The sequence below is a fragment of the Oryzias melastigma genome, linkage group LG4 (assembly GCF_002922805.2).
Source record: "Oryzias melastigma strain HK-1 linkage group LG4, ASM292280v2, whole genome shotgun sequence".
Lineage (NCBI taxonomy): Eukaryota > Metazoa > Chordata > Actinopteri > Beloniformes > Adrianichthyidae > Oryzias > Oryzias melastigma.
Window position 1 is genome coordinate 8237687 of NC_050515.1, and position 24540 is coordinate 8262226.

At 37.7% G+C, this 24540-nt stretch overlaps 2 protein-coding genes and 1 long non-coding RNA gene across 8 annotated transcripts in view; 1 reads left to right on the forward strand and 2 right to left on the reverse strand.

Moving 5' to 3' along the window:
- The window catches only part of LOC112150433, a 69870-nt gene extending 66712 nt beyond the window's left edge, over nucleotides 1-3158 (reverse strand). The window contains exon 1 of the long non-coding RNA XR_002919960.2: nucleotides 3025-3158. This is a non-coding gene — a long non-coding RNA (uncharacterized LOC112150433). The remainder of the gene's footprint in view (nucleotides 1-3024) is intronic.
- The window catches only part of pex5la (peroxisomal biogenesis factor 5-like a), a 105430-nt gene extending 92524 nt beyond the window's left edge, over nucleotides 1-12906 (forward strand). Inside the window, exons 13-15 of the mRNA XM_024278765.2 lie at nucleotides 997-1162; nucleotides 6692-6849; nucleotides 8188-12906. Of these exons, the coding sequence (XP_024134533.1) occupies nucleotides 997-1162; nucleotides 6692-6849; nucleotides 8188-8389 (526 nt within the window). The 3' untranslated portion in view covers nucleotides 8390-12906. The remainder of the gene's footprint in view (nucleotides 1-996; nucleotides 1163-6691; nucleotides 6850-8187) is intronic.
- Nucleotides 12907-13673: 767 nt separating this feature from the next.
- The window catches only part of usp13 (ubiquitin specific peptidase 13), a 41637-nt gene continuing 30770 nt past the window's right edge, over nucleotides 13674-24540 (reverse strand). For all 6 annotated transcript variants that reach the window (XM_024278761.2, XM_024278760.2, XM_024278759.2 and 3 more), the window contains exons 18-21: nucleotides 22599-22768; nucleotides 19967-20156; nucleotides 18885-18969; nucleotides 13674-16090 (exon numbers count right to left, since the gene is read on the reverse strand). In XM_024278761.2, the coding sequence (XP_024134529.1) occupies nucleotides 15994-16090; nucleotides 18885-18969; nucleotides 19967-20156; nucleotides 22599-22768 (542 nt within the window). In that variant the 3' untranslated portion in view covers nucleotides 13674-15993. The remainder of the gene's footprint in view (nucleotides 16091-18884; nucleotides 18970-19966; nucleotides 20157-22598; nucleotides 22769-24540) is intronic.

Below are 24540 nucleotides of genomic sequence, written 5' to 3' on the forward strand. Positions count from 1 at the left end.
TTTGCTTTGATAAAATTTAGATTCTTGGTTGGATGTCGAGTTTATGCCATTTGGTCAAATATTTATTTTATAGGTGGATGCAAAAAAATATTTTTTGATACATTTAGGACTGCAGAGGACCAATATTACTGTATTTCAGTATCCTCAATTTAAACAAGTCTAACCAACCTGTTGGTTCTTTTCTATTTTTACATTATCTGGATATAAGCTTAAAACAAATAACTGTTGGCTTAAAGGTAAAAACATTTTAATCAAGGTGGGTCTTTCCATCATTCTTAAAATGTTAAAAATTGTCAGCTATGATGACTCCGCCTGTAGTCTCCCAGCTACAGCTGTTGTTGGTTTCAGGGATCCAGAGTGTAAAGTGGAACTCATGGAGGACTTTGTTACACGTATCAGATTTAAAGGGCTCATATTTTTCTCCTCCTAATGCAAAGTTAAATCATATCTAGTCATTAATCGTCTAGTCAGTGCAGAAAGATACAGGAACAACCCAATTACTGTGCTCTCCCTCTAGACAATGCCCTGTCTGCTTTTTCATTTCCACTTCAGCCCATCACGCTTTCTTTATCCTCACCATCTACCTCTGAGCTTCTCGGCCTCCCTTCTCTCTGCCAGCCGTAATTGCTTTACTCTTCATCCCTTCCTTAGACTTCATGGAAAACAAGAAACACAAATAGAACTGTCAGCCAAAAGAAAAGAATTAATAAAAAAGTGGGTAAATAGAATTTAATAACCCTACACCTTCAACATTTCAACAGTTACTACTCACACTAATATTTAATGGAAATGGGACTAAACTCCCTCTTAATAACAACCCTCCACCCTCCTGTCATTCTCTCTCTCCTCCTCACTGTCCTCCACTTCTTGCACTCAATAAATAGGAGTTGACGTGCATTACAGTGCACTTCATAGCGCTGCAAACTTAGGAGTGTGCCCGTCAGCAGCCTTAAAGATGCACTAATCCCTATCTTTGTGTGTCTGTTCTGTTCACAGCTCGCTCCTACCGGAGGTCAAAGAGCTTTTCCTGGAAGCAGTTCAGCAGAACTCTGACAACGTTGACCCGGATTTGCAGACAGGCCTGGGGGTGCTGTACAATCTCAGCGGAGAGTTTAACAAAGCAGTGGAGGCCTTCAATACTGCCCTGTCAGTGCGACCGGAGGTACGAAAGCCCTCACACGAACACACACACAGATTAGCCTGGGTGGTACCGGGATGACGCTCTCGCAACAAGACAAAGAACTTTTTAAAACATGAACATGAAATTAACATTTAAAGCACATTTTATCACATATGAAACTAATACTTCCAGATTGATTTTTGTGCTCTGTTAGAGATAGATTATATGAAGGGACAAAAAAAAAAAAAATCCAGATATGCTCATATATCATTTTAGATCAGGTGTGACGTTTGGAGGCTTCCTTCCTTATGTAAGTTTGATGGATCTCCAAAGATATCATCATTTTTCAAACCAGTGGGCTAAATTGTGATTCACTAAAATTCTGAAAGCTAAAATCCATCATTGGACTTTTTTTTCCTAATTAGGAACGTTCGTTTATTAAGGTGATTCGAGTATTGCCGAAGAATAAGTAGACTTTTAGGGGACATTTTTAATACTTTCACAACACTAAAACAGAGCAAGTAATTTACAAAAAAAAAAGGTAATAACTGTCATAAAAAGAAAAAAAAGGTTTTATGACTTGAGTGGCAGACCAACAGTGACTTTCCTTGAATAAAAAAAGTATATTGCTTTAAGAGAACGTATTTGTTTTTTTTTAATTTTATTTATTTAAAATAAATCAATCAATAAATAAATAAATAAATAAAAAATGATTATTATGTCAACACAAATGCAAAAAATATAAAAATTAGGAAAAATATGGTAAATTGTTCCAGTCTAATGAGCAAAGTTTATGTTTGCATTTTCTGACTCATGTTCTCGACATTTTAGGGATGCAGAAAATCATAGATCGCGGAAAACTTGAACCCAAACGTAACATCCAGACTTTAAGGGATTTTTTTTTAACCCATTTTGTGGTTCAACAGATAAAAATTATATAAATGTACGAATACTGGGCTTGAAAAGTTATTAATCCCTTTCACCTAAATGTTACACACAACACAATTTAGAAGTTCCATGATGCATTTTGCTTGAATGAATAAAAACAGTTTCTTTTAACTAGTTTTTAAGAATTTAAAATAAAAATAAAAGTAGCAAATTCTTTCAGTTTATTCACCTATTGCCTTTTTTTGTAACAAATTTTCTGGATGAAATGTTTTTAACCGTTTTAATTTTGTGTTTAAACTTTGACATTATTGCATTTTAAAAGACGTTGAATAATTTTTTTATCATTGTTATTATTTTGTCCCACTTTGGCCATAAGATGATTTTTATCTGTTATATGAAAAGGATTTTTCATTTTAAAAATGAACTTGTTTTTTGGTTATTATATTATTCAATAATAAAATTAACCTCAAATCAATTTGTAAGTAAAATTGACTCTTGAATCCAAATTAATCAATTAAGCTAGTTAGCAGTGTTAGCCAACCCATGTGCAAAATGTCTTCAACTGGATCATAGATCAGATTAGATTAGGAATGTGTACAAGGCCCTGAATTATTTGATCCATTTATAAAAAAAGTTTACAGAAATTTTAATCCGAATGAGCCTGATCGGGTCAGAGTATTCTGATTGCTGTGATTACATGACGCATTTTTGTTCTGATCAGGCGTTTATTCCTGTTACAGTAGATCTAGAAGTGGATGGTTCCGTAACATAAAAACACACTAAAGTTTTATTTGATACAAGGGTGGAGGGGAGGTAGGGCCAAAGGAATTAAATTAATAAAGCAAATTGTGGCCGAGCTATCACTATCTTAACAGAAAACAAAAATCTCACAGGCCAATCTACAAAAAGAGAGTCAATACATACAAGAGGTGGCACCAACCAACCAACTTACTTACTTATTTAATGTCCATAGCAAAAGATAGGCTACATGAGGTGTACAAGGTACCCTGACTTACCTGTTCAAACCTCCCACACACTCCAGCACAATTGGAACTGAGATGCACATAAGTAGTCACAAAAGAGTAGTGAAGCATAACCCCCCTTTGCCAGTGATCATCGCTCTGGGACATGGTTGGACAGCTCATCAAACCTTCACCAGGTGTCTTCACTCAGAACACTCAGCTAGAGGAAGAAAAACAGAGAAAAATCTCTGCATGTAACAATTCCGATTACTTGTGTCCATGTAAATGCAGCTACTGTACACTTGTTTTTTTTTATTTTTTTTTAGCCTGAATATCTGGTTATCCTGAAAAAAGAATAAGTATTTAAAAGTCAATTGCACTAAAAATGAACATTTTATGCCAAACTTTAGTTAAAAAACTAAAGGAAAGTAAGGAAAATGAGCAGCAGACTAAAAAATGTCTCTTTTCCTGCTTGAAAAATAATAGATAAAATGTCCTAAAAGAGTAGAGCTTGTATTATATTGAATTAAAAAAATGCACGATACACAATAAATAAGTAAAAAAAAAATTATGCAAAAACTTAACTTTTTCTAAGGAAATTTACATACAAAATAAATACTGACGAACACACCTGTGGCACAGCAGTGATTAGGAATGTGCGGTGGGATTTTTCTGATAGAAATCAGAATAAATCAGCTCCCTGTTTCTGAATTCTACACCAAAAAAGCTTTGGCTTAGAAGCAGTGAGTGCTTACAGCCCACCGTGAGCGCATGGGAGGCTCTGCAGGTTACTCTGGAGAGTAAACATGTCTGACAGCTAGTGGGATCAAGCTGGCAGCAAAACATCCCCAATAATGGAAAGTTAAAACATATTTTGCAGGTTAAAAATATATTTTGTTGCAATATGTTTGAATTTGTAAAGATGCTAATAATTTCCTTAATTTAAAGGCTGAAAAAACTTAACCAAAGAGGTATTTGAGCTTGTAAATTCATGTTAAAAAGGGAGAAATTATATTAGTAAAGTATATAAACAAAAGGTGCTCTGCCAGTCACCCCTTTTCTTGTTCTTCTAGCAAACAGCAGACATGAAGCTCTGAAGCAAATCCACAAAACAGGCTGAAATGGAGATGCGTGTTTCATGGGGGAGCTCATGCAAACAGACGCAGTCAGGCACGCCAAACCTTTTCAGCAGCACTTGAAGCAGACAAAATCTGTCCTTGTGAACTCCTGTCTGGCTTACATATGCTCTCAGTCAAGAGGCTGCTTGAGCATTTGAGATTACATCGCCTTATTCATTTGAGATTAATGCCTTTCCCCTGAAAATAGTCCTCTGCTTCCCAGAGTTCTTTTGACTCGCAGACTTCACAGTAGGAAACATGTTAAGATACTGAGGTTGGAAAGCTATAAAGGGGGAGTTTAAATATTTGTGAAAAGCTTTGCAAAATGTACCGTGGTTTAAAGATTTGTGCTGTGGTGACAAAGAACATGATGTGAAGTTCACAAAATTAGCTGCTGTGACATTTGCCCTGGTATCCTATGGTGATGCTTTAAAGCTGCATTCAAACTGGACGCGATTCGTATGGCAGGGGTTTTGACTTTCAATGTTAAGTCAATGTAGAGACGCGATCTGAAGTCCTGCAGTGTGATTTGGGGGTCGCAGAGAAATTTGGACGACAGAAACGCTGCATCAAGACTTTAAAAATTGGAAGTTTGGCGAGGTTGACGCAGTGCGACAGCCAATCAGGGACTCAGCTTTGGGCATGTTTTCAGTGAATCAATCAGTGGGTAGAAAACAAATTCAAAAAGCCTGCTCAATGCAAGGTTTTTTGTCCTGAACTTCTGTTCATTTCCTTCCCCTGCTGGGGCCATGGGGTTGCAGGACACTGTCCCGGCTACTGTTGGGCAAAGGCGGGATACACCCTGGACAGGTCGCCATTTTGTTGCTGACCCCATGGAACTGGAGTGATCGCACACGGTACATTAGCCAGGTCCCCGGTGGAAAATGTAGCGAGATAGCGAGATCAGCCGCCCAGGGGCCAGAAGAGCGAGCGAGGTCCGCCGCCCAGGAGATGGCAGAGCTAGCGAGGTCCGCCGCCCAGGGGCCAGAAGAGCTAGCAACATCCGTTGCCCAGGGACTGGCTGAGCTAGCAAGGTCCGTTGCCCAGGGACCGACAGAGCTAGTGAGGTCTGTTGCCCAGGGACCGGCAGAGCTAGCAGGATCTGTTGACTGGGGACTGGCAGAGCTAGCTAGGTCCATCACCCTGGTGCCGAAAAACCTTGTTAGCTCTGCCAGCCCCTAGCAAGATCTGCCACTGGCAGATCTAGAGAGGTCTGTCGTATGGGGACCGGAAGAGCTGACGTACCTCACTATGGTGGCCCGTTGGCGGCAGGTTGGCCGATAGACGACCATGATACAGCAGTAATGTGGTCAACCTCTGATTGAAAGATTGCAGGTTCGATTCTTGCCTTGCCCGGTGTCACAGTGTCTTTAGGGAAGACACTGAACCCCACCTTGCCTCTGGTGGAAGATTGGCACCAGTGACAGGCACCACAGTTGCCATCAGTGTGTGAATGGGACTGTGACTGAAAAGTGCTCAGGCCTTTCTTAGAAAATAATAAAGTGCCATATAAGTAAACACCATTTACCATTTAGATAGAGATCCGTCCCAGGTCCCATCATAGCGGGCACAATCGCTCCAGCTCCATGGGCTTATGATGTTTTGCGGATTTTCACCGAGACAATAGTAAAAGATCCTCCAGTTTTATTTTTAATCTTCCACTTTTGGAGTAATGCAAGAAAGCAAGTTGTCAAACTGGGCCAAAGACAGACAGAGTTAAATTTTAAAATGAATGCCATCCAGGTGCAGCTCCTGCAGAGCCTCTCTGAGGATCTGGTGAACTCAGACACTTTGACATGCTTACATGCGCCTCTGTAGAGCTCTCCAAAACATGTAAACCAAGCTATTCGCTCAACATCATCCATGTTTTCCATGATCTGGCAACAAATGAAGTCCAGAAAGATTTTGGCTGGTAGCTCCTCCCACTAAAATATCAAGGACATTTTAGGACATGCATAAATTCGACCCACGGGGAAAGATGGCCCACTAATGCAAATTGTGTCTGGTGAGAATGCTGCGTAAGATAAAAGCACCTGAAAGCAGCAAAACTTTAGTTTTACGTCACCCATTCGACTCTGTTTGAGTCCTTCAGTGTCCGAGGAACACTAGCTGCTGTTTAATCCAATGCCCTACATTTGACTTGGAGATATCTGTCCCTCTGCGACAGACACAGCCCTGAACACAAAGGGGAGAATTACACCCTTCGGCTGGGCTTAACTAGAGATGAAAGATCAAATAGTGTAGGAGGTGGTTGACCTCTGTGTACCTGCAGGCAGAGAAATGAGTAAGAAAACCAACAGAGTTGTGACTTTGCTCTGCCACTTTATGTGAAATCACTGCTTCCCAAAACACATCCTTGAGGTTCAGGAGAACAGAAGATTACAGCTTGCTGATCATACGCCGACCCGTCATGCTGAGAGCGCAGAAACACAGCTGAATAATTCACCTCAATTCCACATGCACACCGCTTTCTCACGTCACTGAACAACGATGCTGCTGCCTAAACAAGGTCACAATGTACATTTAGTTGAACTTTGCTAAAACTCATCTTTTTCGTCGCCATCTGGCCCCTCTGAATCAACTCTTTCCTCAAATCAATTCAGGACTATTTGTTGTGGAATCGCCTGGGAGCCACGCTGGCAAACGGGGACCGGAGCGAGGAAGCGGTGGAGGCTTACACGAGAGCCCTTGAGCTGCATCCAGGCTTTATCAGATCTCGCTACAACCTTGGCATCAGCTGCATTAACCTGGGGGCACACAGGTGAGCGACCGTGAGCTGTTTTTACATGAAAGAACAATAACATTCCTGTTTGATGCAGGGGGATCAGGTGTTTCTACCTTGCAGATATGGAGATGCGTACGTAGTAAACACGTGTAATACTTGTAAAAATGCATGCTTATATATCAAGTATCATTCAGCTTGTAAGAAGCTTAAAGACCCACTCCAATCATGTTTTGAATTTTAGGGTGTATTCAGACTGGACCAGTCCAGGTCCAATTCATTTGATCTGATTAAGTCTAGAACCTCTGTATTCAGACTGCCGTAAAACAGAGATTTCTGTTTCAAACTAAAGCTTGTAAACAAAACCATGTGACTGAAGATCTCGTCAGTCATTGGCCAGGAATTATGAGGGCGGAACACCCTCCTTGTACCCTTTTAGTTCAATGGAGGCTTGCAGAGGGGCAGTTGCTAAGGAGACAACGGCTTTGAGGGCACTCTGATAAGTGTCTATGACATATAGACTTTTGGGAAAACAGTGTACGAGGCATAAGTATCACGTAAAAAGTTGCTTTGATGAGCCCACATTCATCTGACCACATTTCAATGAGTTGCTGTAGCATAGCAGTTTCACGTTTGTCAGCGCCTCTATTTACATCACGTTAAGCCCGACTACGGTAGCCATTTTGGTTCAGTTGTTCAACTCCGAGCATGGAGCCTATTCAGACGGAAGAAAATCAGAGCAAAACGAAGCTCAGTTTGATCGGAAACAGAGACCACCACAAAAGATGAGCCTGAGTGCAACTCCTGGTCCTGAACCAGGGTCTTCTTTGATGTAGACTGAAAATTTGTTCTGGATTATCGTGGGAAACAAACTCTGCTTCACTTTAAGCGAACCAAATGCATCCAGTCTGAATAGACCCTTAAAAGCATTCCTTTTAGGGTGTATTCAAACTGGACACGTCAGTCTGAATATGATCCACTCCGAGACCAAAATGGCCACCGTAGACAGTTATTAGTGGACAAAGATGGAGCAGAGATGCATTTTTTTTTTTTTTTTTATATCTACATCACAAATAAGCTCTTTTTTTAAACAACGTTGTTTTGTCTACTCCTGATATACAAGGATTTAAATTTAAAAAAATATTCCAATATTTTGAGCATAATTTTCTTTATTTTTGTCCTCCATAGCAAAAAAAAAAGACCACAAGAACATGTTAAAAACACCAAAAACATGATATTCATTAGCGTGGGTCTTTAAAATATACATGGTATAATTCTGTGGATTATAACATTATGTCTGTGTTTTTATTTGAAAGTAACTGAACTTTTTTTTGTGCATTTTGAGACTTGTTTTTAATCTTGTACTTGTTTCATCAGAGAGGCGGCCAGTAACTTCCTGACCGCCTTAAGTCTGCAGAGGAAAAGCCGAAGTCATCAGCAGTCCCACCAGGTGATGTCTGGAAACATCTGGGCAGCTTTGAGGATAGCTTTGTCAATGATGGACCAGCCTGAACTCTTCCAGGCCGCAAACATCGGAGACCTGGATCTTCTAATGCGGGCTTTTAACTTGGATATCTAAAGAGCGGGAGTCAGCGAGGATCTCATCTCCCGCTTTAGCCATCCTCCAATCTCAGCCCATTTAGCAAATGCCCAGGGTGAACACGTCGGAGTGGACGTGTGTCCTATGCACGTCCGAGTGAACTACAGTCATCCAAGCTGCCACCTTTTATCCTTTTTTCTTTTTTTTTGGTACCTTGGAGCAGTTTTTAGGGGCCGGTTCTTCCAACGGTTCGGAGTGGCTGCTTTGTGATGAAATTTGCACTGCAATTTATGATTTCCCTGAAGAGCACAAGGACGAGCGAAGACTGTATGAGCAATGCCTTAGAGGACACATCAATTAAAAACTGACTCATCCAGTGGAACAGAGCTGAGACAGGAGCGAGAGCCAGTTTTAAGACTCCCATAGAGGAAGCCTCACCAACTATTTGCAAGAAAAAGGAGGTTATGAGAGTGGGGAGGAAAAAAAAAAACTACTGACTCAAGATTTTTTTTTTTCTTTTAACAAAGCAAACCACATTTAGTGAGCAAATTTTAAAGGCCGTATCCCATAGACTGGACCTTTATTTTCCGTTTCTGGCTTATCCTGCTCTCGCTGAATGGAGAGTCTAAATACTGCATGAACGAGCATTTTTAAGTATGAACACTTGTTAAAAATTACCTTAATGTAAAATCTCTCCCTTTGCACTTCAGACAATTAGAAGACTTCCTCCTCTACCCAAGTGGAATGTGCAAGCCAGGATGTAAAGCCTTACTCATATGCATGCAACAAATAATATTTATTTATACTATTTTTATTGCTAGACAAAAAAAAAAGCCATTTTCTGACTGGTTTCAATTTCTTTACATAACCGCGTTTGTCTGACCTTGAAAGCTTTCTCTTTCATTTTTTATGTTTTATTTGTTTATTTACTTTAAACTGCGTAAGTTTACTCCCTTTATCGTGGCTGGACAAAACATGATCATAATTGGGTGGTTTTCAACTTGATTTATTTTTTCAAAACTTGTGGCATTACTGAAAAAGCCTTTTCCGACTGATGTACATGTTTCCTTTAATTGCTTAGGAATGCAGTGGCTTATGATGGGGGTTGGGGGGGGGGGGTTGCTGAACATTCAAACACGTTTGTACCGCTGCTGCATTTCCACAGGCAGCAAACTCGCCCGAGTTTACCTCAGCCACTGTGCACCGATGAAATATTGATGGAAGTTTGGGCAGAAAGTTGCACATCGTAGGTTGTTTGCTTTACCTCCTGAATAGTGCAATTAATATCAATATGCATTTTTTTCTTAAAAGTATGATTCCTCCTCTTTCAGATGAATTAGTTTGCCTCAAAAGCTTATCCATGAATGTGCTTTTTAGCTAGCTGCCTCCGTTGCACTGCAGAGTCACCACGTGGAGAGAACTCCCCGACGTGCAATGCAGGAAGTGATAGATAATCTTCTGTACTGTAGAGCCCGGCACACTTCGGTGTTTTATCTGGCACGGACACAGTCGGGGTGTCGAAAGGGGTTTTTATTGTCGGCTCCTATGCAAAAGGTCATGTTTCATGTCGCCGGTTTGAATGGCCGCCGCGTCCGCGTCCCGCTTCCCGGACCAAATGGAGGTGTTGATCCTGCGCTCTGAGAGAATGCTATCAGGGAGGCGCAGAGACCCGCGCGCGAGGGGCCATTCATCTTCCTAACTGCTCAGATGGGATGTCATGCTCCGTGTGGGGAAAATAAGTGTTTCATAAGAGAGAACAAACGTCATCCACCTGAAGTGCAGCTTTCAAAAATTTGTGGCATCACAGTTTGTCTTTTTTTCTAAAACAACCAGAAAATGCTCGGCTTAAAAAAAAAAAAACAATTACAAACCATGAATATGATGATTAAAGGAAGGTTTAATCGATGATATTCATAAGTTTCATTTTGTTTAGCTTCATGTAAGCCTTGCAGATACTTTAGGAGCAAATATATGCCAGTTTGTGACCAAAAAACACACTTTTAAAGTTTGTAGTTAAAGTTAAATGTAGAAATTCTTTGGTGCCATAAAAACATTTGGAATTTTCCCATGCCAAAGCTTAACACGTTTTAAAAATGTTCCTTTTATGGGGTTTATTATCCTTGACTCTCAAGAATATGTCTTCAGCTGCATCACTATAAAATAGTTCACATCATTTCAATATACTTTATTTTTGTTTTTTTTTAATGCCTAAACATCTAAAGCCTCCTTTCCACCGAGTAGTCTGGTCCGGTCCGCAATTTTGAGCGTTTCCGACCCGAACCTCTTGAGGGCCCCAATTGGTTGTGGATCTATATAAAAATAGAACGGTACAGTTAGGGTGGAGCCACTGTTGCCACCCACTGATTGGCAGAAAGTGATGACGACATTAGAGAGCAACATTATAGCCAGTGTAGCGCTAAGCTAGCATTTCTATTTTCCTCTTTACGATTGTATTTTTAAATTTTCTGTCAAACAATATCAAATTCCTGTAATACACAATGTACAAAAAAAAAGGAAGACGAGCTTCTGGATTACCTCCATTGTTGTTGCTTTTCTAGTTGTCGCACTATAATGACACGCTAGCGGCCTACACCACACATGCGCTGTGAAAACAAACCGCTCCGTGGAAGCGAGGCTTCACTGGTTGGAAATGCTCACCACAATGAACTGGTCTGTCTCGCACTACTCCTCTCGTACCTGACTACTCAGCGGAAACGAGGCTCAAAGCCTTCTTCTACCACAGAAAAGAGGAAAACTGAATTGCTAGCTTAGCGCTATACTGGCGTTTTTAATGTCGTCATCATTTTCTGCCAATCAGCGGCTGGCAACAGCAGCTCCGCCCCAACCGTTTATTTTTTTATGCACCTATACGGATGGCAGCCCTCAATAGATACGGGCCGGGACTGTTTAAACCCTTAAAATAGCGGATCGAACCATTCCGGTACCTAATAGAGATTCACACTCTGTTACCAGAGGTGTGAAAAACAATAGTTATTTAAATATAAAGATTATTTGTTTCTATTTTAAAAAATATTCTTTCGATTGCCGGTATAATTTGATTTTTTTTTTTTTTTTTTTTTTTTATTCTGTCATGTATTTTTTTTTATTTTCCGTACCTTCTCAGGTAAATTGGCCCGGCATGACGCATGCTCCAGATGTCGCATGTTAGATTCCTAACATTATGGATGTCTCCTGACCATGAGTGGTTCTTTTATTTGCTTGCATGTGAGTTCTCTTATTGCTTTGACTCACATATTAAGATTATGTATACAAAGATGTTCTCCTGCAATATTTCTATACTGCATTGCAATCTTTACATAACGTGATATATACTGTATATAGTTAGTACTTATACAAAACTAAATTTATACTGAAAAGTTCAAATGAATACGGAGCAGGTTTACTTAAACTCAATGAGATATACAATTTGGGGACTTTGCACAAATTGGTAATTTTGTTTTTTGGAATTGTAGCTTCTAAATCACTGTAGTAACCCCAACCTATAAAGCTTGACAGCAACTATTACACCTTCTATCAGACCTGAAAATCCTTTTAATTACCAAAAAATATGATTTTTTTTTTTTTGCAATTTGCTGCCAACTATCCATATTTATGGCTGGATTGCTTGCAAACATCACTCCTGAATTCCTAATGAAAAATATGCAATGTCTATTTTTATATACTATAAAAACACTGAGAAGAATCTTTTTCCGTAATACAGCACTGCAAATCAAGAGTTTGAATTTATGATGAATATTTTAAAAAACTTTTCAATAAAATGTGTCTAATATGTATGAAAAGTTTAGCCAATTTGTCCAAAAAAATAACTAAAAATAAAAAAGCACAAAAGTAACATTCCCAATTATTTGAATAAAAAATGTTTATTATTTTTCACGTCATATGCACTTTAACTCTGGATAAACAAAGCATCTTTTCTGAAAAATGTGAGTATTTTTCCACTGTTTAACTATAAAAAAATGAAAATCCATAAAACAGCCTTATAGGTTGGGGTTTAAAAAAAATCTCCTTTCATGTTTTAAGCATGGATAAACATATTTGCTCATACCTTTAATGTATAAGAACTTTTTTCTTTCTTTGTTTATTCACCCTGAACCCCACATGTATGAAATAAATTATATTTTCATGGATATAACTAGAAAATATATCATTTCTGTGCAGTCGTTTATCTGATGAAAGCTATATTGCATATTATTCTCCCTGTATAACCACAAAGAAATGCATTAGCACCTTTAATATGAAGATTATGAAAGTATCCTTTTAAAATAAACTGTTGATATAAAGTCTTGGATTCTGTGTCTTTATTTAAAACAAAAAACAGTAAAAACTTTGAATTTACGTTTTTTTTTTTGTTTTGTTTATTGAATTATCCGAACAGGATTGAGTAAACAGTGCCAGGGGATGTACTGCACGTCCCCGATTCGCATTCACTTTCTGAAACCATATTTGGACTACCTTTATTTATACAACTTCAAAGAATCCCTTCAGGAAAACTAAAGAAATGGCACAAAATTGTTATGCAAAAAAAAAAAAAAAAAGGGGAGCAGAGTAAAAACAAGAGGGCTGACATTTTACTTTAATGGAGGGTAAAAAAAAAGAGCAAAACCTGCAACAGTACAACTGTTTAATCCAGATAACTGAATGTCAAGGGCTAGTGCACATGCTGACCGCCTTTGTTGTGACAAACCCAACCTTACATTTGAGCTAAAAGGGAAAATGGAAATGAACAAACTGGAAGAAAAGGCTGAAAAAAGGACAAAAAAAAATGCAAAACGCCACGATAGAACAATAGAAACCCAGAAAGTTCTGGAGACTTTTATGAAGAGTTAAGAAGGACAAGGTCACCATCGTTTCTGTGATGACAAGCAGAGACACAAGACTTGCATAGAGACGTTATCACCATTGCATAGAAAGCAAACACTGCAATAGTTTATTAAAATGATTAAATTTGGATAAAATATTTAAAAAACTGCATAACAGTATTCTGTAAAATAAATACCAATTTAATTGTCTTTAAATGTATTATGGAACCCAACAACTGTCAGCCCTACTTTTTTTTTTACTCATTTTCTTGTAATAATGAGATCCACTGTCTCAATATCACGAGAAAAACGAATTTGTTTTCTCGTGATAAGGAATATTCTGTAGAATCCCTCTCTTCCTTTCCCACACAGACACAGAACTTGGTTGTTTGAGGGGCGTATATCCACTAATATATCAAAAAAGAGACAAAAAAACAACTTTTAGGGAGTATATTCTTCATTATCTGTGATAATGAGATAGGGGATCTCATTATCATTAGAAATTTTTTTTTTTTAAAGTAAGGCCATTTTCGTCTTCCGTAATGTAAAATCCAACATCAAAATACTTTTTTGATAGCAAAAAAATATTTATTTTAGGCTGTAAACAGCTTATATTTTTTGTCGATTTAAGTCAGAGTTGTTTAGTCATCTTAAGCCAAGATAACTACTTTTTTTTTCATTTACACTCAATTTTTTGGTTTTCTTTGAACAAATTAGAGATTGAAAGACAATTTCACCACATTCCAAAGCCATGCAGCTTCTAAAGTTAAAGTTGTGGATTCGATTTTTAACCATTGTTGGGCTAACTTTTTGACACGTGGGTCACTAAGGGACAGACAAATCCACAGTCTGGGCAAAAACACGCTTTAATTTTAATTGAAATTTGAAATGCAAATTTTTAAACTGAACATTTTGTTGTGTTTTTTATTTCAAAATTGTGTTGTTGTTTTTTTTTTATTATTTTAGTACCAATTGCACTGATGCGTTAATGTGTTGAAATGCTGCATTCAAGTGGTGTTGGAGAAATGGCTGTTCGACTCGGAAAATACACATGAACATCAGAAAAACATAAAATCTTCATGAATGAAAAATAACTCCCTGCACCTAAACAATGGTCATAATTTTCGTTGAGTGTGATTTATGGAGAACCATCAAAATTACAGAGAAAATAAAACATTAAGGATTATCAATATGGTTTATTTCAGTTTGGACGACAATACAGTTTAATGGGGCGCATGTGGCCCCCGGGTCGTAATTTGCCCATCCCCAGTTTAACTGTGATTCTGATATGTCTTGAGATGTAACATCTGAAAAAAAAAACGACATTCTGCAGAAATATTTCCATGGTCTAACTGGAATTCTGGGTAAATTCAGAGATGGTCATGTTGGTTTCTAAGGCTTTAACAATATGAGGTGGCGTTTGTTGGCAGAGAGCACCGTAACAGATATTATTATACATTCAACTCTGCGCCAGATCTGTTTCTACGCAAAGGGTCTAGGAGGAGTTCCGGGTCGCTGTGCAGCTTTCACGATGCCGTTAGTTCAACAGTGGTTCCGGTTGTAGTGCATGCTCCAGATATGGAAAATGTTCAGGTGCATAAATGAATCGACTGACCTGAAAACTGGCAACAAGTCAAAGAAAAACATTTGTTTTACCTTTTAGGTCACAGTCTGAATCTGTCAAGGTGATAAAGCAGCCGAACTACAGCAGGTGCATGTTTGAGTTAATGTATAGCTGGAACGAGAAGTTTTTAAAGAATTGGCCAAAATTATTAAAAAAAACGTTTTTTTAGCAAGATTAAAATAAAGACTTGCTGTCAAATAAAAACAAAAGTATAAATTAAAAGTACTATGTTGACGTGAAAGTCATATTGAATTAAATTATGTATCTTTAGCCTCTTAAGACCCAAGCTAATATTTACCCTCGACATAAGATAAATTAGCTACTGTTGTAATATAACCCAAAAAGTGTTGTCCATGTATGAGGGGTCTTATGGGGTTAGAGACGATAGTTGGATTTATATATTAACAAAAAGTAAAAAGTAAAAAACTCACATTCAGTTGCTTGTAGTGGCGATTGTTTGTCAGTTTTACTGCTTCAGGCACGGAATCTAAAGAAAGTGCTTCAACGAAATTTAACAGCTCACCCAATGTATAATGACACAAAAACTTCCTTCTTACATTATTCTCTAAGTGAATCAGGACAGCGTTATTAAGTGATACTGCACATTCACACTTCCAAGTTTTAAATTCCTTTTGAAACCTAAATAAACTGTCTTTTTGTTTAAATCACACCTCAGCTACCTTGTGATGAAAAAGCGTCTTTGCGTGTCGATGCAAAACGCACGGAGTGCCTTCTTTTCTGCAGTTTCTGAGCTTTTTCTAGGGGCTGGCAGTGAAGCACTGCTGTTTCAGAATACATTTATAAAATTTTGCACTTTGAAGGCGCTGCGCAGTAACTTAAGGTAGATAAGAGGAACAATCCTGTTTGATATGTTGTGTCATTTGTGTCCAGATTGCTCCAGAAGTAGAAATTGCACGCATCCCTCTGTACCTGCAGTGACAAAAAGCCTCTGTTTTTTTTCTAAAATATACATTTAAAGCAAAAAAAAAACATTGCACGGATGCACATAAAAGCAAACTGCCTTCCCTTTCTGACCAGTTTGTGGTTGCTGCTGAATGACAGTGATAAGGCAATCAGCTGGTTTGTGAGTTTTCTTCCATGATTTCCACTGCAGCTGCTCTTGCAGTTGTCTGCCACTCTTCTGGGTGGAAGACGGGTTATATAAAGATCACAGGGAAGAGGGAAGGAGGGGAGTGACTTTAACTGCTAGACAGTCGATGGTAAAAGTAGATGTAGCCCAAGTCTTTTGGAGGTCTTTCTGACAAGCACACTTTGTGGTCATTGTAGATCACCCACCTGCATGAAGGAGAACATTTGCAGAAGTTAGACGTCTGTTTTTTTATCAAAAGAGAAAAGTTTACAAGTGTTTTTATTCCTCTTTAGGGATACAGAATATTTTTAAAGCTATGTCTTTAAATTCTATAAATAAATATGTATCTGTCCATATAAACATCAGTGTAATTGTATGGTAATTTGTAGGTAAGACTGTAAATCAAAGACATTGCCTCTGAATTGAGAATAGTGTAACAAAAGAAACAATCACTGAACATCAATCATCAAAGGATGTAGCCTTCTAACAAATCTATGAACTGTTTTTCTGAAATGAGCATCTTCTTTCTGCTTAGTATGGTATATATTTTTATTTAACTTTTATTTTACCAGGAAATCCCATTGAGATTAGATCTCTTTTTCAAGGGAGACTATATCATGGGTCCCCAAACTTTTTCTTGTGAGGGCCACATAACTGTGTTTTTCTCTGATGGGGGCCGGGAACGGTTTGATAGGCTAGCAGAAAAAGTGTGGCAGTCACAGCCTAAACGTAAAGACTTATGGTTTCCAGAAAGCCACACATTGCCAAATTTTAAATAATTAATTTCTGTAATCTTCACAGAGAAATAATACTAAAACATTTTAAAAACTAGAAATATAGTATTACCTGTGATAGATTAATAGCTGAAGATGCTTAAATTGATAGCTAAAACCAGTAAAGATGATAGCTGAAAACACTGAAGCTGGTGCTAGCTAAAATATTAGTGAAGTGCCAAATTAGCTGAAAAAAAATAGAAAAATTAGCCAAAACAGATAGCATGTTGCTGAAATATTAGCTAAATGCTAAAATAGCCTAAAAAAAAACGAAAAAAAAACTAAAATAGCCAAAACAGCTAACATACAGCTGAAATGTTAGCTAAATGCCAAATTAGCCTTAAAAAAACTGGAAAAAATGTCTAATCTAGCCAAAACAGCTAGCACGTTGCTGAAATATTAGCTAAATGCCAAATTAGCCTAAAAAACTGGAAAAATGTCTGATTTAGCCAAAACAGCTAGCATCTAGCTGAAATATTCGCTAAATGCTAAAATAGCCTAAAAAACTGGAAAAATGTCTAATCTACCCAAAACAGCTAGCACGTTGCTGAAATATTAGCTAAATGCTAAAATAGCCTTAAAAAAACGGAGAAAAAGCCTAAAATAGCCAAAACAGCTAACATGTAGTTAAAATATTAGCTAAATGCCAAATTAGCCTAAAAAACTGGAAAAATGTCTGATTTAGCCAAAACAGCTAGCATCTAGCTGAAATATTCGCTAAATGCTAAAATAGCCTAAAAAACTGGAAAAATGTCTAATCTACCCAAAACAGCTAACACGTTGCTGAAATATTAGCTAAATGCTAAAATAGCCTAAAAAACTTGAAAAATGTCTAATTTAGCCAGCTTGGTGGGCCGGGCCAAATGTGGAAGAGGTTCGGATCCGGCTCACAGGCCGTAGTTTGGGAATCCCTGGTATATATCATATGTTTGCTATTGAATAATTCTGTTCACTCCATGTATGAAAGGGTTAAACAAGTTGTGGATCATTTCTCACTAACAATCCGGATCCGGTCAATGTAAGACAAAAGTTAACAGTGCTTCACTGAATTCTATTTGTTTGATTATGAAGGTAATTAAGATTTTTATCCTTCTAATTTATGCTAATGATAGCGGATAGCATCTCTATGTCTGTTACTGCAATGGGTATGAGACATGGAACTGCAAAAGATCTTTTCCGCCCTGTTAAAAGTTTCCTTGTTCACAAAATCACTGAAAACAAAAGCAAAAAAAAGACAATTTCTGCATGTTTGACATTAAAGTAAAACTAATTACTGTTGCATTATTTTCTAACATTTCTCCACTTTGTTTTTGCACATAACTGTGTCTGATATGCAGGATAATAAAGGTTAAAAAAGGCTACAATAAATCGGAAACCGTTAAAAAAAATATATTTTCGAAATATGCACGGCCAGTGCTGACCTTTTCTCTTGGCCGCTTTTTTTTTAAAGCTGAAAATACATGGCTTAATAGCTGCACTTAAAATATTTGCTGTATCGCTTAGTAACCATTCCTGTTTTTACGATTACTCCTTAACCCCTAAAGACCAATTTTTCCATAAAAATAGAATTATTTGGAAAATACAACAAACCAAGTTGACCACAATAAACATTTCAGATATACTGATGTCATTATGGGTTCTTATGGGTTAAAATACCCCTTAAAACAACTAAATTTAGTCTGAAAAGTGCTCTCTCTTTATGGCATCAGTTTCTTAGAAAGATAAAAACATTTGTGAAAAAAATCTTGACTAAGGCTCTTATTATACATACATTAGAGGGTTAAAATGCTTGCTGACATGCAGCAACATGCATCTTGGCTGCGTTAAATGCATGTGGCCAACATGAATTTCCATCAGTTTTTGTGCTTAATTGCACTTAAAATTAATGCAAAAAACATCAGTCAAAATAGAAACCGTTAAAATAATATCTGCTCGAACGAAAGATATTTTTAACTGAAAATATTGAAGGGTTGCTTAAATTTGTATTTTTATTTGTGAGTGACCTAAAAGGGGCACACAAGTAAATTTAGAAATTTAAAAAAAATTGCAAAATTTTTTGTAACAATTGGTAACCATTTAGTAAAATTGTGTTAAACAGTGTTCAGTTGTCAGCTATGCCAGTCTAGACCCGTAAACCGGAAGTCACTTTACACACTGATGTGCCAACATTTTATCTGACATCACCATGAAAAGGATCAAGTTTGTCTGCTGCTGGCCTGCTACTCACCTCCCCTCTTTTTTGATATGACAGACATAATGCCCAGACATGGTGGATGCTCCCATGTGGCTGATGAAGGCAAAGAGCTCGTATCCTGAAAAGACACAAATAGAATGAGTAATAAGCTGATGCGCAGCAATTAAAAACAAAAACAAATTTTTTTATCACATCTATGTCAAATATGAACAAAAAAAATTACAAAAAGTAGGAATATATTTAACCATTTTCTTAAAAAATCATACTAAAACTGGCAATAATAATGTGAGATAATGCTCTTCACAATATTTGGTAAAACCTCAACCAACGCTGCAGTTTCTTCAGCTTAGTGAAGCTTTTTGGAACTCTGTGTTGGAGCTGTATGTTCCCTCGTTCCCCCAGAGCCTCAGTAAATGCACCATGATGTAAGTTTAGGGGGGGGGTTAAGAAAAATCTCCCTTTATCTGGGTGTGTGATGTAACAAAGCCCTGCAAATCTGAACTCCCTGCTGAGTATGTCTGACCAAACAGCTACAGTTCTTACGTGTTTTATCTGTTACCTTTAAAATAACGTTTATTATTTTGTTTTTATTCGTCCAATTTCCTAATTATTAAGAGTAGAACAGAAAATATTCTTCATTGTAAAGTAGTTTTTATCTATCAAATGTTAGAATTCACATTTTTTGTTGTTTTGCAGTCTTTATGACATAATAATCCACCTCGGTTGTGTGTTTTCCATAGTGTATCAGAGGGCTTAAATGGTTGTGAGTCATGTTTTGGATGCTGGTTAATCTGATCTGACAGAGCAGGTTGTGCCCAACAGCACAGGATGCATCATCATTAGACAGCTATCAGATGCTGGACTGGTCTTTGGAACTTCATAACATCCTGGCGAGATTAAAAAATCTCAGGCAGATTATATGCTTGTTTTGGATTCCAATCCGCTGGCTTCTTTTGGGGCAGTGGGTCTTACAGAAATAGAAAGTACAGATTTGTTTGTATTTTACCAATGTTTTTTCTGTATTTTTACCTCTCTGGAAGCCAATTTACTTTGTTTTTTGTGATAAGGACCTCTAAGTAAAGCCGGTGGCTATCTCAGGAAGCAGCAGCACTCACGTCCAGGTCCGTCTTTGACTCGGGAGCCTGATCCATCCCTGTCTGGAGATAGCGTGTTGTCACTGTGTGAATTAGCGCTGGAGAAGGCGTTGTCATTGGGCTCGGTGTCAGCCATGTCGGAGAGAGCGTCAGTCTCCTCCTCCTCTGGGTGAGTGAAGATCCAATCGAGAGCTCGTTCGAGATTATTATTCTGGAATTTAAATAAAAGTTACATGTGAGAAAATGTAAAATATTTGACACTTTATGCACAAATTCTTGGCCGGTCTGCAGCACAGAACACTAAATAAACGTTGCATGTTAGTGTTGATACTGCGCTTCACTGAAGAGAAATTGAGGCGTAAAGCGAACCCACTAAATGAGCGTTTTGTTTAACTGGGAAGCATCCATCTGTGTTAAATTACTCTTGAAGATAATCTCAATCCAAATTAGAGGTGTGATTCCTGGAAAAGCTGTAAAACAGTCGGGATTTGAGGTCATTGTGGTTGAAAAGATGCTCCTCACACTAAATACAGACTGACAGTAAACCAGCGGTGAGACCTCTCTCTGTTTCACACCTTTATCCCTCAGGAGGAATGCGTGTTCTTTGTTTCTTTCCACTCCATCAGCATGGTGGCCGGCTGCAAGCTCAGTGGCATCGCTAATGATAAATAAGGAAGCCTGGTGTCTATTTCTGCGTCTTACTAACGGTCTGCTGGGCTATTTTTGCTGAGGGGCTAGACCGAAATACGATACATGAAATGTGAGAATCAAAGACCATTTCAAAGGAGGATAACTCCAATGTGCAGCAGCTACATTCTCTCTTCAGAGATGTGTTGCATCTTTTTTGTTGTATGCTTGCAATTTTCTGATAGACGTGATGAAAGAAAAAAAAAGGTTTGTCTTTAAAAGCAATAAAAATGCCCTTTTTAAATCTGACTAACAAATTTATTTCATATTATCAAGTCTTTGTAAACCTAATTTGTGAGTATTTTTGGAAAGCAAACAAGTGGGCTAGCCAAACCACTTTATGACTTATGAAAATCTGATATCATCATTCAGGCCTCCTTACCACGTTAATTCATATAATCCTCAATTGCTGCCATTGAAAATAGTATTTTTGGTGTTTTTAACATGATCTTGTGGCATTTTTATAATGATGAAGAACATGAACAAAGGAAATTAGACTTGAAACTGCATTTCTGAGCACGGAACAAACAGTTATCCATCATGGACAACCCTGACCACCCTCTCCACCCAGTACTGGACAAACACCGGAGCGCCTTTTCCCAAAGGCCAACTAATTGTTTTCGTGACTGACGGTCTTCATGCTTCACATTGCACACTGCTTTGTATTATTCTCAACAGTACTAGTACAATTTGTACACTTTGTTTTTGTTGCAGTCATTTTTATCTTCTGTACATAATGTCTATTTTTGCTGCAACAGCCAAATTTCCCAGCTTGGAATGAATAAAATATTTATATTCTATTCTATTACTTTATTCAAATCCTTGTGAATCAGGAGCAGCCAAAAAAATGCCATTTGAAAAAGAGCTTATTTGTGACAGAAAATATGCGAGGCCACAAACTCCCTGTTTTGATGTCTCAACTATGGGAAAGGGGGGCGGGGTTGCTCCATATCAACAATTCTGCCCATGACTCAGAGGCAAATTTCTAATAAAATACTGTAGCTTTGTAGAAACTATGTCCTAGAAAACAAGTTTTTTAAATTACAAAAAAAACTATTAAAATTCTTTGAAAATATGGTGTTTTGAGACCATTGGTTCGAACCAAGTTCACTTAATTTGTTCTTTATCGAGTGTTGAGATTGAATTTCTTCTGTATTCAGACTGGTGTCTTATCTATTTCTGTTCAGAACCAAAGCTTGTAAACAAAACCATGTGACTAAAGATCTCTTCAGTAACTAAAGGCGGGTCAAAGCAACAAAAGAAAGCTGGAGGTACAGTGCTTTAAAATCCTTATCAGGATGGTTAATTTATTAAAACAACAATTTTTCCTCGTTACTTTGGTACGGCGGAGGTATTCTGAAAGACGGTTACTGGCAAGAAGAAGTGCCGTGTGTGCTTTAACTCGGAGGATGTTCCCATACCAGGGTTCATTTGGCTGTATTCAAACTAAAAATTTGTTCCAGATTATCACTCTGGTTCACATTAAGCAAACCAAATGTGTCCAGTCGGAAAACACCCCAAAAGATGAACAGAGTCTTTAATTCTTGGACCATTTGCAGTCTAACACCAAATTCGTTAAAGTTCTTAAAAGTTTGCATTTCTCTGGAGGAGCAGGCAGTCCCTTTGCACAGAAATAAATTCCACACTGCATTCCTGGTCCCTCAGAGTTCCCCTTCATCCCCCGTCAGGCTTTTCATTCTGTTTATCCACCACAGACCACTGACTTTGCCCTGAATACAAACTATTCTTTTAAGGGTCAAACTTGATGACTATGTCTGTCCATGCGGGCTGCTCAGTTCCTCTTCTGTTCAGTCAAAATAAACTATTGTTATCTCTTCCACAAACACGGCAGTGCAGGATGAAGCCATCATAAACAGTGACGCATGCACACGGGGAATTTTTATTTGTGATGGAAAAAGACGGGTCAGTGTAAGGACAAAGTGGGCAGAGCAGGTGCAAACCAGACCGTTGCTTTGAGGGCGTGGATGCTGTGAGCCCGAGGGAAGCCCATGGATGTTAGGATGGAAATGCTCTCCTCAGGGGGGGAGTTTCCGATGGGGGCGGCACCCGTTGGGCTGTCACTGGTGGAGGGGCCAGGATCCATCAGGGAGGGCAAAGTAAGAGGTTCTGCGAAGTCTGACGTGATTGGAAAAAAAAAAAAAGTGCTTTAATGCAGTTATTCCAAAAACTCATTAGAAATCTCACAATTGTGTATCTTTATTTAGGATAAAATGTTTCACTCCAACTATATATTTTTCTATTTTAAAATTGTTCCTGGTGGGTTTTTTTATTATGAATATGCAGTTTTTGTCAAAAATCAAAATCCCTGTGTTGTTTTTTTAAGACATATTTTCTGCAGCGCCACATGAGTTTATTAGAAGTTTGTCACTGGGATGTGGGGCAGACTTTTGACGCGGAAGTAACCTTACAGTAAAATCCCAGTATTCCTTTTTTTATACTCTTTCCCGTAAACCTATAGCTCCTCATAAGCCCAAGCTAGCATTAGCGTAACAAAAAAAAGGAAAATTAAGATGTTAACGGATCTATTTGTTTGCAAGTTGATGCATCAGAATTGGAGATAAAGGAGACTTTGGCACATTCGTTTTAGTTGCTGTGTCACAAAACTCGAGCTTTTTCAAACCGCCAGTTTTCATCTGCTCCTAATTTATCACAATTTGAATAAAGAAATGCTAAGAAAGGCAGTTTAAATCTTATATTATTTTATATATGTCCTCCAACATGAGAAATATGTTTAAAGAAAATATATTTTTAAAAAAGTTTTCATTTCTAAAGATAAAGCTTTATTCAAAACATGGGCTTGGTGAGGAGCGGTTCCTTTCAACTGACAATCTCCTCATAAGTATAAATAAGTACCTTTTCACAATAATAGAATTTGTCAAGGTGAAAGACAACGAATAAGGGCCATCAGATTGTTTAACGCCTTCGCCAAGTATCCTCCCTTTTATATATATATATATATATATATATATATATATAAAAGATTGGAAGTTCTCAATGCTGTTTCAGCAAATTCAGATGCAAGAAAATGACCCTCAACCCAGAACAAGGACACTCCTGCTGGAAATGCTCTACCGCTGCCCATAAATGAAGCGTTCATTACCGTCATTGCCATAAAAATGAAAATGCATGCCTCTTATCTGCTACTCCCTTCCTCCTTGTCTCGTGTCCTTCTGTCTGCTCAAATTCTCGTTATATTTACAACACAGGAGGATGCTTTCCTTTCAGGCAGAAATAAAATACAATGTCTCTTCTTTTTTTGGACCATAGGCATTTATTATTTTAGATCATTTCTAGATTAATTATTTATAAAACTGAAACTAGGACTACAGGTGAATAAGTGATTTTATTTGCTTTTCTGAACACAGTACATTATTCAACTCAATAAGTCAAATACAATCCAGTTTGACTGTATTTAAAATGCTTTAAACAAGAACGATGTTTAGTGGCACTAAAAAGAAGATACAATCATTTATGTTTTGAATAACTTACAGCTGCACCAACACATGAACTTGTAATGCTATCTTTTCTGCAGACTATATAAATGTTGTGCCCTCTGGTTATCACTCCCAAAGGGGGATGCACTTTATTTTCCATCCTCCCTGCAGAAAAGTTAGGATGTGTTTTCTATTCTAACGGTAAAGTTACCGTGAATATACAAGTAGGTCTTTAGCAAAAAGTGTTTAAACATTTGATTACATCTAGTTAAGATCTAAGAGGTAAAGAAGTCATTAATTTAAATTAATCTCATGTTGTACTTATGCAATAAAGACTTTTTCCATTAAAATCGCATTTTGGGTGTTTCTTGTGGCACTTCTCTTATGGTGGAGTACATATATGATAAAAATTTAGCTTGAAACTGCATTCATGAGTATTTCTTTATTCAAATA